The 16,760-nt window shown below is 43.1% G+C and overlaps 1 protein-coding gene across 5 annotated transcripts in view; it reads right to left on the reverse strand.

The window, feature by feature from the left end:
- The window catches only part of TTC7B (tetratricopeptide repeat domain 7B), a 149,513-nt gene that overhangs the window by 28,683 nt on the left and 104,070 nt on the right, over window positions 1-16,760 (reverse strand). For 4 of the 5 annotated variants that reach the window (XM_077323479.1, XM_077323480.1, XM_077323481.1 and 1 more), the window contains one exon: window positions 5,702-5,842. In XM_077323479.1, the coding sequence (XP_077179594.1) occupies window positions 5,702-5,842 (141 nt within the window). Of the gene's footprint in view, window positions 1-5,701; window positions 5,843-13,032; window positions 13,084-16,760 lie in introns of all 5 variants that reach the window. The other variant, XM_077323483.1, reaches the window with a different exon arrangement.

Below are 16,760 nucleotides of genomic sequence, written 5' to 3' on the forward strand. Positions count from 1 at the left end.
TCTATACAGGAGCTGAAAAATCACCACAGTTGTTATAAACAGAAGAAGAGTTGGTTTTTTATATGCTGCTTTTCTCTACCACAGGGAGTCTCAAAGTGGCTTACAGCCGCCTTCCCTTTCCTCTCCCCACCCTGTGAGTGAGGCTGAGAGAGCCCCAATATTACTGCTCAGTCAGAACAGCTTTATCAGTGCTGTGGCAAGCCCAAGGTCACCCAGCTGGCTGCATGTGGAGGAGGAGCAGGGAATCAAACCCGGCTTCTCAGATTAGATGCCGCTGCTCTTAACCACTACACCAAGCTGGCTGAATGAAAACAGGGCTATACTTAAATACAGGATACTAACTATTTATCGGTATCCATCAGCCACCTTAGGAGCACAGATAGTTGTTCTGTTTTCCACAGTTAGAAAAAAAGAACCACTTAGTTTGATGTCAAATTTGGGGTGAAACTATTCCAGGCCACAGATTCTTACCCCCGCCTCCAAAAACATGAACTTGAAAGGTGAGGATTCAGACAAAATTAATCAAGAGCAGTCTGAAGAACATCTACTTAAGTAGTAAGTCAATGTCATTCAACAGGGCTTACTCCCAGGTTACTGCCCTTGTAAGCAGTGGTTAGAATCCTCAGCCAGTCATGGAACACAGTGAATAGGTGCAGGACAGCCATTTTCTTGGCCAAACATACCTCACAAAGTTGTTGTCTCCACAGGCTTTTAACCGAGTTGCCTTTTGTTTTTTCTAAAATACTTAAATTATGCCTGTGATGCAATGTTAAATGCTAATGCGTTTTAGACAATAGCAGCTGAATTCAAAATAAGGCAGCTCTTAAGTGGAACAATGCCTCCCTCCCTAGCACGACTTTTCTCTTCAAAATCTGAACTGTTTAAATGCTATTTTAAATTAATGTCAAGGAACAACTGATGGCATTTGCTACAGAGCACCTTTTGACTGATAAATTACACATTAAGGTAGATGTTATGATTACCACTTCTGATTCTCAACTAGCCACTAAGAAAGGCAGAGCTGACACAAACTGTGTACCATGCATTGCTAAAATCTATTCAAACAATTGTTTTAAGCCAGAAATAAAATATGATAGATTGAAACATATTATCTATACTAGACTTTCTCAGCCAGGGTTTCATGATGGCCCTGGAAGGGTTTCCTGAACGAGAGAGAGTTAATTAATTTATATATATAATGTAAATTTCTTAAACATTTAACATCTTAAATCAATGACTGATTGATTTTTAGCCTGCTTCTCTCAGATGACTCTAGGCGGGTTGCATCAACAAACCCATTGAAATCCCCTCCCCATAAAAACCTCATAACCTTATATATGACCATATATTTATTTATTATTATATTTATATATCGCCCTCCCCGGAGGCTCAGGGTGGTTTACATAGAACATATGAACAATACATGAAACAATCTATATTAATAACCACACAATAATATTAATAACAATTGCTGTAACAGTATAACATAACAATATAATAGTACAAATAATGCAACAGCGCAACAGGTCCAGAGCGCTCTGGTGGAGTTCTGGGAGGGAGGGGGGGAGCAGGGGCCCTTCGGTCGCTGTTGATTACGTCTGGTCTCAACCAAATGCCTGGCGGAAGAGCTCCTTTTTGCAGGCCCTGCGGAACTGTTTAAGCTCCATTGGTCATGTGGACCCATTCCCCCACTCCCCAAATGGCCAATGATAGGGCTGGAGACGGGAAGGAGAAGGGCCCTGGGTGAGCATGTACACAGCATCCCAATTGCATCACTTCTAGGGTTTCTCAAACTCTGGAGAATATCTCAGGGGTTTCTCAACAGTAAAAAAAGATGAGATCTATACGAATGAATATATTATCCACAACTGTGTTTATATCACCTTTCGTATGAATATACTCAGTCAAAGTCAAACACCATTATTAGCATAATCATAGCAAAACATCTGTATAAAAGACAAAGCAATTCAAATCCTAGATCACTTGGGAGAAAATCCCATGGAGGAATTTTGCAATGCCTTCGGTTACTTGAGGACTGTGATCCAGTAGTGCACTACTGTCAAGGGACTGTGAATCTTGCTCGCCCGCATGAGAGGATATATGTAACGTCCTCTAAGATGGTTGTGTTGCTCACAATAGAGGAGAACGTGTTTCACTGACTCAGGTTTCTTGGCAGGACATGAGCAGAGTCTGTCGGCATATCGGATTTTAGCATATTGACCTTTGGCCATTGCTGTTGGTAGGAGGTTTAGCCTTGCTAGCATAAAAGATCATTTTAGGGAAGAACGATTCTAAAGATGTAAAGTACTCCAGGATCCTTCTTGCTGGGGGATAGATATCAAAAAAGATGGGAGAGCATTTTCTGCATGCTCCAGCAATAGTGTGTTGAGAGTCAATATCCAAGATTCGTTGCCAGATGGTGTTGTAAGCTTGGTTCTCTTTAAGGTTTTCCAAGAGCTCAATAGACATATAAATGAAAAGGTATCTCCTGTGCAAGCAACAGGTCATGTCTGACCCTTGGGGTGACGCCCTCTAGCGTTTTCATGGCAGACTCAATACAGGGTGGTTTGCCATTCCCTTCCCCAGTCATTACCGTTTACCCCCTAGCAAGCTGGGTACTCATTTTACCGACCTCAGAAGGACGGAAGGCTGAGTCAACCTTGAGCCGGCTGCTGGGATCAAACTCCAAGCCTCATGGTCAGAGCTTTAGACAGCATGTTGGCTGCCTTACCACCCTGCGCCACAAGAGGCTCATCAATAGACATATACTCAGTCCCAAACTAGCTATAATAGTGGGAGTGAAGAACTGGAAACATTCCTCAGTTTGCCATGCTAGTCACATCACACCAGAACTCAAGCCTCTCTATACTCTGCCCTCTGCAATTATGTTATTTACAACTGCTTGGAAATCCTAATTACAATAATACCTTTAGCACTTTTGCCCTAGGAATGTGCATTATTAAAGTATTTACCTTCATGTATAATTTAGGCCCATTAATCTGCTTTTATATATGCAGTAGAAATTCCATCTACATCTGTTTCATCTTTAATGTACTAGGTTAAAGGCATGATTATGGACATACACATGCTTTCAGGTCTACTACTTTTACACCTTTAATTACTGCAGACACATTTTTGATGGATGGGGAATAAGATTCAGTTTTTGAGTTTCTAGCTTCAGCTACCAGGGGAACTAATGGCATAAGGGGATAAATGGTAAGAAGAACATTAGTGGGGTGGTTTTTTGTTTTGTTTTTTAACATTTCAAAAGTGTTTATTTATTGATGTTGTAGAACCTTAAATATGATTTGTGAAAAACATTATTGCCCTGCCACTGAGCCGCCGGCTCACCTTTGGGGCTCTCCAGCGGCTGCCGTGGCTGGGGCTCCCCCTCGGTGTGGCACTGCGCAGCAGCTGCTGGCAGTGCCCCCCAGTGGGCGATGGGAAGTCAGGGGTGCCTGCGGGAAAGCAAGTGGAGCAGGAGCTCACGATGTCCCTCAGCAAAAGAATACCCCCCCCCCCGGCCCTCAGAAAAATTGTCAAGCGTTGACCGGTCCCCGGTGATAAAAAGGTTGGGGACCACTGCCGTAGAGTCTTAATAGATTATGTTGATTCTGTTTTACTACTGTTATAGATTTCCCCCCAATAGCTATTACTTCTTAAAAACTGCCTTGTCTAATAAGATGAGCAGAAGCCCTGTGTCTGAAGTTAGGGTGTACCAGGTCAGATTACAAGTAATGAATTGAATGTATGACTGTTCCAGTGCACAGAAATGCTGCTGCTGCCCTAAAACATGAGGCGGCCATTGCGCAAGTGGGGGAGCCCAGAGTACAATGAAGGCAGCGTGTGTGTGTGCTGGGGAATCCCTGCACAGCACACACAGGCTGCACAGCCAGAAAGTGGTGGTTTTGAGCAAGCGGCAGGGATAAAAGGAGTCTGCAGTTTTCCCCACCCTTCCCCGCCTTGTTTAATCTTTGGTCTCTGTTTCTGTGTGGCTTCTTAATGCGCTTTTCTTGTGTTAATTTATTGTTTGTCACAGCTGGCTATTGTTTTGGGGGATGGACCTGAGGAACACAACCTGCGCCTGTGAACAGGGGTGAGGCCCATTTACAGAAGCTTCCTTAATGAGGCTGATCACGTGGACAGGGGACTGCCTCCTAGTTAGGGAGTTGGTCTCTGCACATGGTGGGGTGGCTGGGGAAGCTCCAATATAGGTTGACGCCCGTGGAGCTTTCTTATGCTACCCTTTCCAGGGGCCTAGCGGGCCTGATGGTTAGGGGAGCTAGCCGATGGGTTGCTCAGTCCCTGCGAGTGGGCTAGCTAAGGTCCCCTCCCTGTGGGGCTGTGGTCTCCTGGCTGCAGCAGGGTTGGTCACGGATCCAACCCCTCACCTTTGGTGTGCCAACACTCATGGTATGAGATATATATACTCCAATAAAGCTGTCGTTCTGTTTATGCCAAGACAATTCTGGTACAAGTGTTCTTTGTGCGTTAGAAATTCCCTCTTGCATCTCAATATACTATACTAGGGGCCAAGTGCATTGCATTCAGGAGTACAACAGGTGCTAGATTGGGTGAGGTGGGGTGGAAGAACTTTGCGGATGGCTTCCCCCTCCCCCCAGGACCTGGAAAGGCTGCAGACAGCTGTTAGAGAACTCACAGGCAGGGGCAGCTCTCACACAGCAGGGATCTACAGACTCTGAGCCTCTCTATACTGAAATGAAAGGAGGAGGGGGTGGTCAGGGGTGGGGGACGGAAGGTGATTGGCTGGCCCCTGGATAGACAGACAAGCTGGTTGGAGGAGGAGGCACTTAGGGGCAGGACAGCCGCCCTGAGTGGGTGTTAAGTGCTGATATGCTCCTCCTCCAAGCCCTTACCAGAAATATATTATGTGGAACAGATAAAAAATAGAATGCTAAGGAAACACATGTCTAGAACACACTCATTTTCTCCATATTAATTCTCTTTTATACAGGTAAACATTAATACACAAGTCTCTACTCTGCAGGTTTAAAATGAAACCACCCAGCAACATACACATCTTGTGAGGCTTCTGTTTGTTTTAGCTCAAAGTGATTTATTATCTGATGTTTCAAAAAGCACCATCTTTTACTGAAACAACTCTGTTTGTTCACAGATGAGTTGGCCATTAATGTACGTTGAATGGCCAACACAGCGGTGACCAAACAGCCTTGATTCTCAGGCCTCCAGCCTTGCCTAAGATGTAGTACACGAGAAGTCTAACCCAAATCTTTTCTACTGAAATAAAACATCAGTGCATCTACATAAAACTCTCAGTCTGTAAAAAATAATATTTTAAAGGTTACCTTTTTGCATAAGGTTTAACATTTGAATTGCCAATTGCACATTTCCATTCTAATGCCAGATTAAAGTTCATCAAAATACTGCCATACTTCATTTCCAGTGAAATACTTTTTAAATGTCTGCGACTTAAGACAACCTGAGCAGTAGCTGGGAAGGGTGAAAAAAAAGTCAACCTTCCGAGTACGAAATACCATCTTCCCCTCGACCACGGCTTCTGAAAATTAAACATGTTCTTGTCTTGAAATGTAATAAGATGCCACATTCTGTCCTTAGAAAGCTCTGACACACGAACACATTCTTGGCCTTCTAAATGAAAGGAACACAGAATCTTGCAGCTAATGAGCAGGATCAAAAAACAGCTGCTGTTCCTATTTACCTGCATGAAGCCAGATTTGAGCCAGAGTCATCCAGGGATGCAAGGGGCCCTGCTTGGGAGTGCTGCTCTGCAAGGAAGAGGCTATCTCGGACAAGGCCTGCTCCACTCTGGACGCTGCGATCGAAGTGGCGTGAATTGAACCTGCGGAGGTAATAAACACAGTTTTCATTCGTAGCGAACACACGAAATGCCACGAAACTATTTTTTTTTAAACGAGGGTCGCACATGCTATGTTCAATTCTTCATTCTTTACCCTTCACAATGTAAAGGTGTTACTGAAAATTTTTTTTAAAATCCTAACTTTCAAGGCTTTTTCTGAGAATCAGAATCTTAGAATTCGTGAGCCTACCATTTGAAAAGCCTCCTTTACTTATTAGCAGAAATGACTGATGAAAGCTGAGTGGCGGCTGTTCTGAATCACACATAGCTTTCCTTTGTCAATCACAGGCATATCCGTTCTATATATACGCATACAGGTAAGCAATAAGATACAAAGAGGTTTGTGATGTAACTTCCCCTTCCCTCCTCTTACTACTTTGCACTCCAAATCTAGTCAGTGCTCCTCTCAGGGGAGAAAAAAATGTAGGCAATTAGAAGACTATTTTAAGGATAATAATAGACAGACTAAAATAAACTAAAATACATAGAAGAAATCTCAACACTTCCCCTGAACAGAAGCCAATTAAAGCTGCACAAATGGTAAAGATCACTTAATCACCAATATTAGCAAGCGGAAGAGTGCACAAAATGGGCACTTTTTCCAAAACAGAGATTTTTGATAGCGTAGAAAAGAAAATCTGTCCTGTAAATATTGGAATCTACCCAATAGTTTTAGAATATTCTAAATGTTAACACTGGCTGAGCATGTGTGCTGCATCTTTGTTTTCCATTTTTTTTAAAGTACCTGGATTGTTTCTTTGTTTTAGAACCCAATGTGAAGTGATACAATGGAAGCCACCAATGCCTATTCACAGCATGTATTAAGTGCATTTAAAGAGGTACTTATTGAAATTTAAAATTAACGTGGCCCCAAAATGTATTTCATAATATCCACATATATGCAACATAGGTGAACATTTCATAGCTTTCATCTTCAATATCAGGAAGCTTAGGTCACCAGTGAATAAAGAGTAAAGCATTAGGTGCGTTTGCAACAACAAAAAAAGTATTTTTGTCATGTTGCCGTATTACAGGATCTACTCACATTCCAGTTTTCCGTTGACGGAAAATTAAGAACAGAGACCAAATGTATTAATTTTTCTCTGCAACAATAATAATAATAGTAATAATATTTCTATTGATACTGTTTTCATATGAGTCACTCACACATCCTTTTAAGATTCTTGGACATTTTGGTCTGGCTGAGCGCCTACGTCTTTAACGGCTGCACGTCAATCAGAAATTTAGCAGACTGAAAACTTTTCCTGGCATACCGAATAGGAAGGTTTTAATCATGGAGTCTGAGCTTGCCCCAAGGCTGCTGCAGGCACAAGAGCTTTCTAAAGACAATTCTGGACGAGAGGTGCCTTTGATTTTGAAGAGTGCGGAGTCAAAAGATTAGACAAAAGTTGCTGAAGCAACTTCTTCCATATCTTTAATACAATCCCTTTCAGTTCCTTTATGGATCCATGTCGTACTCTTAAAGCTTGACCTTAAGACATGTTTGCTCGGCAATGAAACTTTTTCCCCATAAGTGCATGCAGGATGTGGGTGCAATTGGCCTGACTCTGAAGAGAGACCTCCATACGCTCGTTGCTGGCTCAGAGCCAAAGAACCAACAGGAAATGTTCCACACTCGGTGCATCTTTCTCAATCTACTCCCTACTCCACGTCAGTGATCTCCTGAAAACCTGTATCTGGGATCTGGGAGCCCTACGGAACAGTGAGTGATGAAGGGCAAAGGTGTGGAACTCAGCACTTTCTCTGCATGCATAGAGACATGCCCTTCTCTTGTATATGTGGCCTCCTTGGGTCCAACCCACAATGTACTTCTTAATAACACCTTGTGTACTAGCAAAAGTATTGGAAAGCCTTCGTCTCTATTGGCACATATAAGGAAGTTAAGAGTAACCAGACTTCTTGCAGAGCCTGCAAGACTGAGCTTTTCCACCAGGCATTTGGTGGAGGCCAGGGCGCTTAAAACCAAGGGCCCTTCCTCAGCTTAGCAGGGACAGCTGTCAACACCCTCGAGGTACTTGGCGGGAGGCTGTTGAGTGGGAGGGGGTAGATGCAGTTTTAGGGTTCACTGTCTGGGAGGGTTAGGGTTTTAAGCTGGGGGTTGTTTTACTGTTGGGTTTTATTTTTTGTTACCTACTGCAAGTTGGCTTGCTGGGAGCAGTGGGTAAGAAATCAAATCAATCAGTCTTGTAACCATGACCATGATAACTATCAATGTTGATGCACTTGATGTTAAGCAAAGGAAGACTGGGGAACACATGTTCCAGAAGGAGGCCATCTTGTCCCACTCCTAATGGCTTAGACATGGTTACGCCTTCAGAAATGTTGATATATTTATCTCTTTATTATATACTTCAATGTATGTGCAGGGGCTCAGAAAATGGTCTCCAGATCTTTGAGGAATTTTTAACGCTTTCTCTAAAACACAGCATATGCGGCATTTAGAACAAAAAATTATTACATCGTTTCCTTTATGATCAAGTTATTTAAAAGTATTAGGGTATTTTCTGTCAGAAAGTAAAATGGCACAACTCGGTATACAAAACTGCAATTTAAATTTGCATGAAATTGTTTATTCTGACCTGTAAGTGTACTTTTGTCTATGAATTTTGTACTTGTAACAAATAGGCCCTAAATGACAACATTCAGGGGTTCTCAGGGGCCAGGTATACTGCAGTTGGCAAAAGCAGCAATGCTCTCCAAATTACTTATTCAGACAGCCTGATGATGCAGTATAGGTCCATCCAATGCCTTACTGATGTGGTTAAATGGCTATGAGTCAACAAGCTGAAATTGAATCCCGGCAAGATGGAGGAAATGATGTTTGGGAAGGCAGATGTCTTGAAGGGTATTATGTTTCCTTCTTTTATACTGTCCAGCTAACATTCCCTGTTTCAGTTAAGAGACTGGAGACTACGCTGGAGACACAAGTTAATGCTACTACACAAAAGGCATTCTACCAGCTTCATTTAGCCTCCAACATGGCCTCATAGACTACTGTAATGCACTCTATGTGGGTCTGACCTTGAAGACAACTCAGAAACTCCAGTTGGTACATAATGTCGCAGCTCAGTTACTATCAGGTCCTATGGGGAACTTGCATGTCACACCCATTCTGCAGCACACCATTGGTTACTCTGTACTGTACTGTACCATTGGTTACAGGGTTCTGGTTCTCACCAATTCTATTTTGGTTATCACCTACAAAGTCCTTAATGGCCCTGCACCCACATACCTGCAGGACCCCTGCCTCTCCTGTTGTGCCCTGCCACAGCAGCTTTGTTTATCTGAACAAAAATTTCTGAGTAAGCCACCATGCAAATGGGTATTTGTACCGCTATGTTATTATTGTTGCTACAAATATCATTAGTCTTTTAGGGGATTTTTAACTAAGGATGTTTTATTATTGGGGTATGGTTTTTATAATACGTTTGTGAACCACTGCAAGCTGGCAAATGCTGAGAGTGGCAGTACAGAAATATAATAAGTAAACAAACAAAAAAAACAAATAAATAAGATCAGCAATTGCCACTCACACACACAGTCTGTGGTCACTCTTGCCATGTGGCCTTGCTGAAGAGGGCAGGAAAGCCCCCACGCTCCAGTTGTTTCACAGAATATTAAAAACAGAAATGTCCAGAAAATAAATAATTTTTATTAAAGAATTAGAACTATAATACAATGGAACCGCTCAGGAGGTTGCTTGACAAGGAATGTGTTGTCAATTGCCATGTTTATTGTACGTATCGCCTTACCTTTACTGCATTCTGCCTCTTTAACCCCCTTCCTGCATGATCTGTAGCTCTTGCAAATATTCCATTATAATCTATATATTACTACAGCTTAACAACAGTTCTCGATCATCAGTACCTAAAAAGGTAAAATGTCCATGTGCAAGACACATGCTTGCAAATGTGCATACATGTACATTGTCAGTGAACTCCAGCTCCCTGTCAGGTGCATGCTTGGTGAAACAACCTAAGTTAGCAGATGCACTACAATGTGTGGAATGTGCCTATATTTTTGCTTGTTCCTAGCAAAAACAGCAACACGTAGGCTTGAGAGCCAGTGTGGTGTAGTGGCTAATGGGAAGCAGCCTCTAATCTGAAGAACCGGGTTTGATTCCCCACTCCTCCACATGCAGCCAGCTGGGTGACCTTGGGCTAGTCACAGTTCTTTCTGAGCTTTCTCAGCCCCACCTGCCTCACAGGGTGTCTGTTGTAGGGAGAAGGGTAAGCGACTGTGAGCCGCTTTTAGACTCCTCCGTGTAGCATAAAAGGGGGGTACAAAACACCAGCTCTTCTTCTTCTTCTTCTTAGCTACTGTGGTCCTGTGATGACCTTGTCATCATTTTCTCTGCAAATGAGCCTCAACAGGCTAGCAAGAGCTGGGAGCCATGGCGTTAGATTATTTCACCAGTTGGATTATTAACGCAATCTTCGCCCCTCACAAAATTTAGGTTCTGTTCTTGAAGGAACAAATTTCCATTGATGTTTTGCTCATGGCTGAAGCTGAAAGATATTCAACTCATACAGTACAGGCTCAGAACAAGCGAAGCCCAGTATCATTGGGTAGAGTAGGATCTGGAAGATCCAAGTTCAAATCCCTGTTTGTTCGTTCATTCCTTCATCTAAGCTTGTTGGGTCACCTTAGGCCAATCAATCACTTTCTCAGCGTAACCTACCTCACAGGGTTTTCACGGGGATAAAAGAGAGGAAAGAAAGACCATATATGCTGAGCTCCTTGGGGAAAGAATGGATAACAATGCATTAGAAAGCTTATGGCTTGGTAAGATTATGTCTGAGCTGTGGGACTTCCAACTGATCATAAGCCTTCAGCACAAACAACATTTCTTTCTAGCTAGAAAGTGAGATCCTCGAGAAAAAGAGACTGCCTTCTCCCAAACATGTTACTTGTAAGGTTTCTCCCTTTATGAGGATCTTGAAAGAATTCTGTACTTATTACTTATGAAATTCTCTGCCCCAAGGTGTGATAATTTGCTAGCTCAGGTAGCTTTAACCGAGGTTTTGGCAAATGCATGGAGAAAAGGCAGCTATTATGCCAAGCAGCAGCGGAGATCCAAACACCAATTGAAAGGGGAAGCTTTGGGCCATCGAGGGGCAAGTGGACCACAGGGCCCATGGCCCTGATCTAGCAGGGCTCTTTTTAGCTTCATTTAACACATTTCATTGTAGTGGCAAGACTGGCAAAGCCTGGTTATGAGTTTTTTTGTTGCATTTTGTGTTCGTATTCCTGTTCTAGCCAGATAGCGTCTGCTATATCTTCCAGCATACTTGTCAGTGAACTCTTCCACCAATACTTAAACTAGCTATTTTAAACACTGTTACCTGGGGCTATAGCATTTACTGTCTCGCTTTTTGTGTCCCTACAGATTTATTTGTGAAGAGGCATTTCTTGATACCTCAGCCTGCACAGGCCCAGAATTACTTAACCAGCATATAGAAAACTTCCATCTGTTTAAGATGAACTCCTGCCTTTTGGGGTGGTTTTATTTTATAATCCTTCAGCAACAAGCATCTGCCACACTTTGAACAATCAACAAAGGAAGCTTGTCATTACGACAAGGTGATGATGGAATTTGTCAACATTTTCACTGTTATTTAGTCCAATGAGGACATCCATTCCTGAACAGGTGATACATTGGATGATTTCAGCAAAAGAAAAAAAAATGAAAGAAAAGAAAATAAACGAAGAAAAAAACTAACAATCGGCTGAATTCTGTCTACTTGAAGGTTTATGAAAAATATCCATGTGTAATATGAAACACATATTGCTACTTCCCCTGTGTGATTTTATTTCTTTGCAATCACCAAATGAATGATGGGACGATGAAATTATATAACACAAATCCTTCATAGGCTCACTCTCTCCTTGCTACAAAATGGAAACTTGCTTTTCAGTCAGGTCTCATGAAAACAATGCATCTTAACTTCAGGAGAGGAAAGGAATGGAATTGAGCAAAAGCATGCCTGGTGAAAACACACGTCAGATTCCACATGCATTAAAAAAAAACAGACAGGCATTAAAGCACATGTACATTAAAATGTGGAGCATGCAGAGATCTGTATGCCAGTGCAAGCAAACACACTTTAGGACAGGGGTAGGCAAACTGTGGCCCTCCAGATGTCCATGGACTACAATTCCCATGAGCCCCTGCCAGCATTTGCTGGCGGGAGCTCATGGGAATTGTAGTCCATGGACATCTGAAGGGCCACAATTTGCCTACCCCTGCTTTAGGAGAAGAGGCAGTACTTTTCACAGGACTAAACGGAAGGACTATTTCCTTCTGAAAAATTCTCCTAGGCTTTATTAGCACCTGCAGCAACTCATCTACCCCAATTCCTCCTTGTCGACATTTTAGGAAATGAATTATGTGTGTCAGGGGTGTGGCTCTCTATGCAACCTGGAAAAGACCATTTAAGGAACATTTCCCTGTAGTTAATAGAGTCGGTTCATAAAGCAACCATACCCCCTTGCCCCTGAACATGGAACACTCCTCTTATTGGGGTGAAAATCTCTCACCTTGAACTGGATTGTAAAAAGAAAAACAAAACACTAGATTTAAAAAAAATGTTAATGGAGGTATGAAATCAAATACACTGTACTGTAAAATTAGACTTTTTAGAAATTTTCTTTGAATGTATTTTTTATTCTCTAATCTTACCTTGACCCTCCCCGTCATGTGAGCAAAGCAACTTAACTAGAGTCTAAAGGGGAGAAGCAATACATGGGGGGGAAAAAACTTATCAATGCAATCATCCACTCTTATTTACAGCCCTGCAAAAGTTAAATACTGCCTCTTTAAAATCCAGGGGTCGTCAAACTGTGGCCCTCCAGATGTCCATGGACTACAATTCCCAGGAGCTCATGGGAATTGTGGTTCATGGACATCTGGAGGGCTGCAGTTTGACTACCCCTAGCACCAGCGGAGGGCATCCAGATCTCAACAGGATTACAGCCTCGAAGGGGTGATCTGAAAGAGCCGCAGCCTCGCTTTGCACACACTGTCAAACCTCCATGACGAATGGACAACACTGACATTCTGTGGTAGAGGGGATGGGAGTGGGGAACAGGGTTATTTCGGACGTCTTTAGAAAGTTAAGGAATAGACCTGTATAGTAAATGCTACTTACAAACTGAAAAAAGGGAGAAAAAACCATGAAAGTAAGCGTCTGGAGGATTGCCTTTAAACGACAGATCAAACCACAAATTAAAATCACCAAAGGATAAAAGAGCTATCAAAACAGAATTACACAAAAAAAAGCAAATACACTTCTGATAACCTTCAAACTGTAAGCCATTTTTTTTCTTGATTTTCAAAAGATATTGAAACTTTCAATGAGAATTTGGTGGGTTGAGAGGGTGTCTCCATCCATCTTTGAGTTATGTTGAATTGGAACACAGTAAAATAACAGTATACAATCATAGAGAATCATAGAATCATAGAGTTGGAAGGGGCCATACAGGCCATCTAGTCCAATCCCCTGCTCAACACAGGATCAGCCCAAAGCATCCTAAAGCATCCAAGAAAAGTGTGTATCCAACCTTTGCTTGAAGACTGCCAGTGAGGGGGAGCTCACCACCTCCTTAGGCAGCCTATTCCACTGCTGAACTACTCTGACTGTGAAAATTTTTTCCTGATATCTAGCCTATATCATTGTACTTGAAGTTTAAACCCATTACTGTGCGTCCTTTCCTCTGCAGCCAATGGGAACAGCCCTCCTATACATATTCCGAGGATGAAAGCTGTAGAGGAGGTGTACTGTTCTCTATCTATATGACCTCAAAAAAACAAAGACAAAAAGAGTGGAAAAGGAGAATCACATTTTATTCAGTTCACAAACAGGAAAGTCTGTTCTTAGAATAAATGGATGTCTGAAGTGCACGTTTCTGCCAAAAAATGTACCACAAATCCCTCTTTCTTATTGCAACTGTGGGCTTTCACTGGAGGTGGAAAACCCACAGCCTCTTGTGCTGTTTGTATTCTAGCAACTTGTCATTATTCATGCTGGTGGACTTCCAAGTGAGTCATGGCCAAGGGCAAACAATTTAATACTGCACAGGCCACGCTACATTATGGCCATATGCTTGAGCAGAGGTTCAGTTTTAAAAAGGAAATTTGTCTATGACACTTCCTCGACTAATGAACTTGTGCTAACGTTTTTTCAAAACCTGAAGCCAATCCTTAATTTCCTAAGCCTTTGTGGGGGCAAAAGAAATTTCCACTGGTTGAAAGCACCATCCAATATTTAATTAATTGCTCTGCTTAAGAAGGAGCTTTGTGAGCATTCCTTCTAGGGCCACTACTGACCCTGGAGTGACATGCTACAGGCTAAATGCAACTACTTAAGAGAAATTTTGAACAGAATATGAGAACAGAATCCTGCAGTATACTACTTCAGATTGCAAGGGAGATATATTAAAGTAGAATGAACCTCCCTCCATGCAGTCAATGAGCACATGGCAGAGAAAAGCTTCATGTAGTTTTCTCCCACATATGCCATTTACTACATGTGTGGGATCCTGCAGAATTGCACCATCTCAGTGTAGCAGCAGGGTTATAAAAAAAAACAACAACAAAAAAACAAAAAAACAAAACAGGTGCACTGTTCTTAACAGGTCATGATGAAGAATCAGAATGACAAAAAGCCCAGAACAAGCAAGTGGGAACAGAGTGAGTGTTAATACCACAGCTATACTTTCGGAGAGAATTTGAAATGGAATCTAATTTCGTTGTGACCTGATTAATTTGCACTCATCTGTTATTTCCCTAGCACTCGTGCATCTAATTCTGTGCCAAATGTTTTTTGGTATGTTTTTTTTTTTTTACATTCACACAGCACCACCCGACTGTACAAGGGAAGCCAATGTATAATAACCAAAAACACAGAAGAATAACATGTTTCTTCCTTGAAACCAGTCTAAAATGGCATTTGTTTACCAAATTCTGCTCAACAAGGGCTCTAAGGTAACAAGCCTAATATTATAAAGATACCAGATATAACTCAAGTTCCTAGCTAACAATCAGTACCAAAGATTAGCCCTTGTAACCTCGAGCAAAGTCGTAAAAGAAACATCTTTACATCGCTCTGGGAGGGGTTGGGGTGGGCCCAGTCCGGGATGAGGAAAGGAGCCCATTGGCTCTTGGCCCATGACTGACAACCGGGGGGGGGGCAATTGGGAAGTGCAAAGCGCCTCCCGATTGTCAGTCCTGGGCCAAGGGCCAATCGGGAACTGCGTGCAGCGTGGCACCCAATTGGCACCCCTGAGTCCCGGACTGCCCGCCCAGCCCAGGACTGACAATCGGGGGGGCCAATCAGGAGGTGCAAAGCAGGGAGGCTTGGCCAGGAGGGGGGCAGAATAGGGCTTCGTGGCCAGGGAAGGAACTGCGAAGCAAGGAGGTTGGGGTGGGAGGGGGGTGGGGTGGGGAGAGGGGCCCCCTCCCACAGCCCCTTCCAGCCCGCTCCTAGCGCCCATTGCATTTAAAAGTGCAATGGACTATGTTTCTAGTTAACTGATAATACTCTTTCCCTCTCTGGTATATCACTGACAAGTTGGGGTCAAGAAGACAGAAATCCGACTTGCATACTTTACTAACAGCCAGTTTACTGGGGGCTATTTCAGATAGGCAGACATGCGTGTGAAGAAGAGGTATCATGGATGACCAAGCTCACTCCAGGTTAAGGCCTCATACCCAGAGATAAAGGGATCCAATGGCACCCCGATGGGTTCTACTCCTTCTTCTCATTTCAGGACTTTTAACAGCTGGGCTGTTAAGGACCCTCCTTGGCCTGCATGTGCCTGGCCCAAACTGCAAGCTTCCAGGATTCCCAGGTCTCCTACATGCCCACAATGATGGTGGGGGGAGATCAGTCTCCCATCTAACCTGGCAATGCTGATACAGATCTTCTATCTTTTGCTGCCACAGTGACAATCGTTTGCTGGATTGGTTGGCCCCGTGGTTTCTTTAATCCAGGGGCAGCTCTCAGATAGCATGCTTGCCGTATCATGAATTAGTGCCCCTTAGATATGGCAGCCAGGATTAAGGGCAAGGTTCCTGACAGTGGCACCACACTGCAGCTTGCTTGGTTGTGTGTTATTCTTATATAAACTAGCTGTTCACTGTGTTGCATGGTAGTGACACAGAGGATCCATCCCAGTGCAATGCACTATAGCCACTGCTGTGCTAAGCAGGGACGTGCAATTTATTTTCTTGGTATTTTTCATTTTGGATCTAAAATAAATCAGGATTCCTGAAAATCCTGGGTCCTAATACCAGTAATGTAGTCGGATCTAGAATTTTTCATACACCTCAACTTTTTTCGAGGTCCAATAAACTCGACCCCAAAAACAGGGAGGGGGGAAGCAATGGCAGAGTCACCAAGCGGCCCAGTTGGGCTCTTTGGGGCACTTCCCTTAAACCAGACTGCCTCAAAGAGCTCACCAAGCCGGGAGAACTTTCCTCGCAGACCTGGCTGAGGTCTGCAGGACAGCCCACCAAACAGCCAATCCTGCAGGGAGATTTCTCCCTCAAGCTCAGCTAGGTTGTGCTGGGCAGCCCAGTTCTGCCAATAATCCCAGAACTGGGGGGGGGGGGGGGTTCTCCCCACAAATCCTGTATACATTTGGGAAGCTGAAATAGATCTGAAAAACACTGGTATGGTGTTTTTATGAGTACGTTTTCTATTTGGGTAAACCCAAATGCACACCCCTAGTCCTAATACTATTGCCACTGCTCCAGACATGACATTGCAGGGGTTCTCATGCTGTGCTTCCTCTACGTTCTTAAGGAGGCAATGGCGCCCCCTAGTGTTCCTCTTAGGTAGCAATTCATGGGTCTTTCTGTTTGGCTGGAGCCGAG

The sequence above is a fragment of the Paroedura picta genome, chromosome 2 (assembly GCF_049243985.1).
Source record: "Paroedura picta isolate Pp20150507F chromosome 2, Ppicta_v3.0, whole genome shotgun sequence".
Lineage (NCBI taxonomy): Eukaryota > Metazoa > Chordata > Lepidosauria > Squamata > Gekkonidae > Paroedura > Paroedura picta.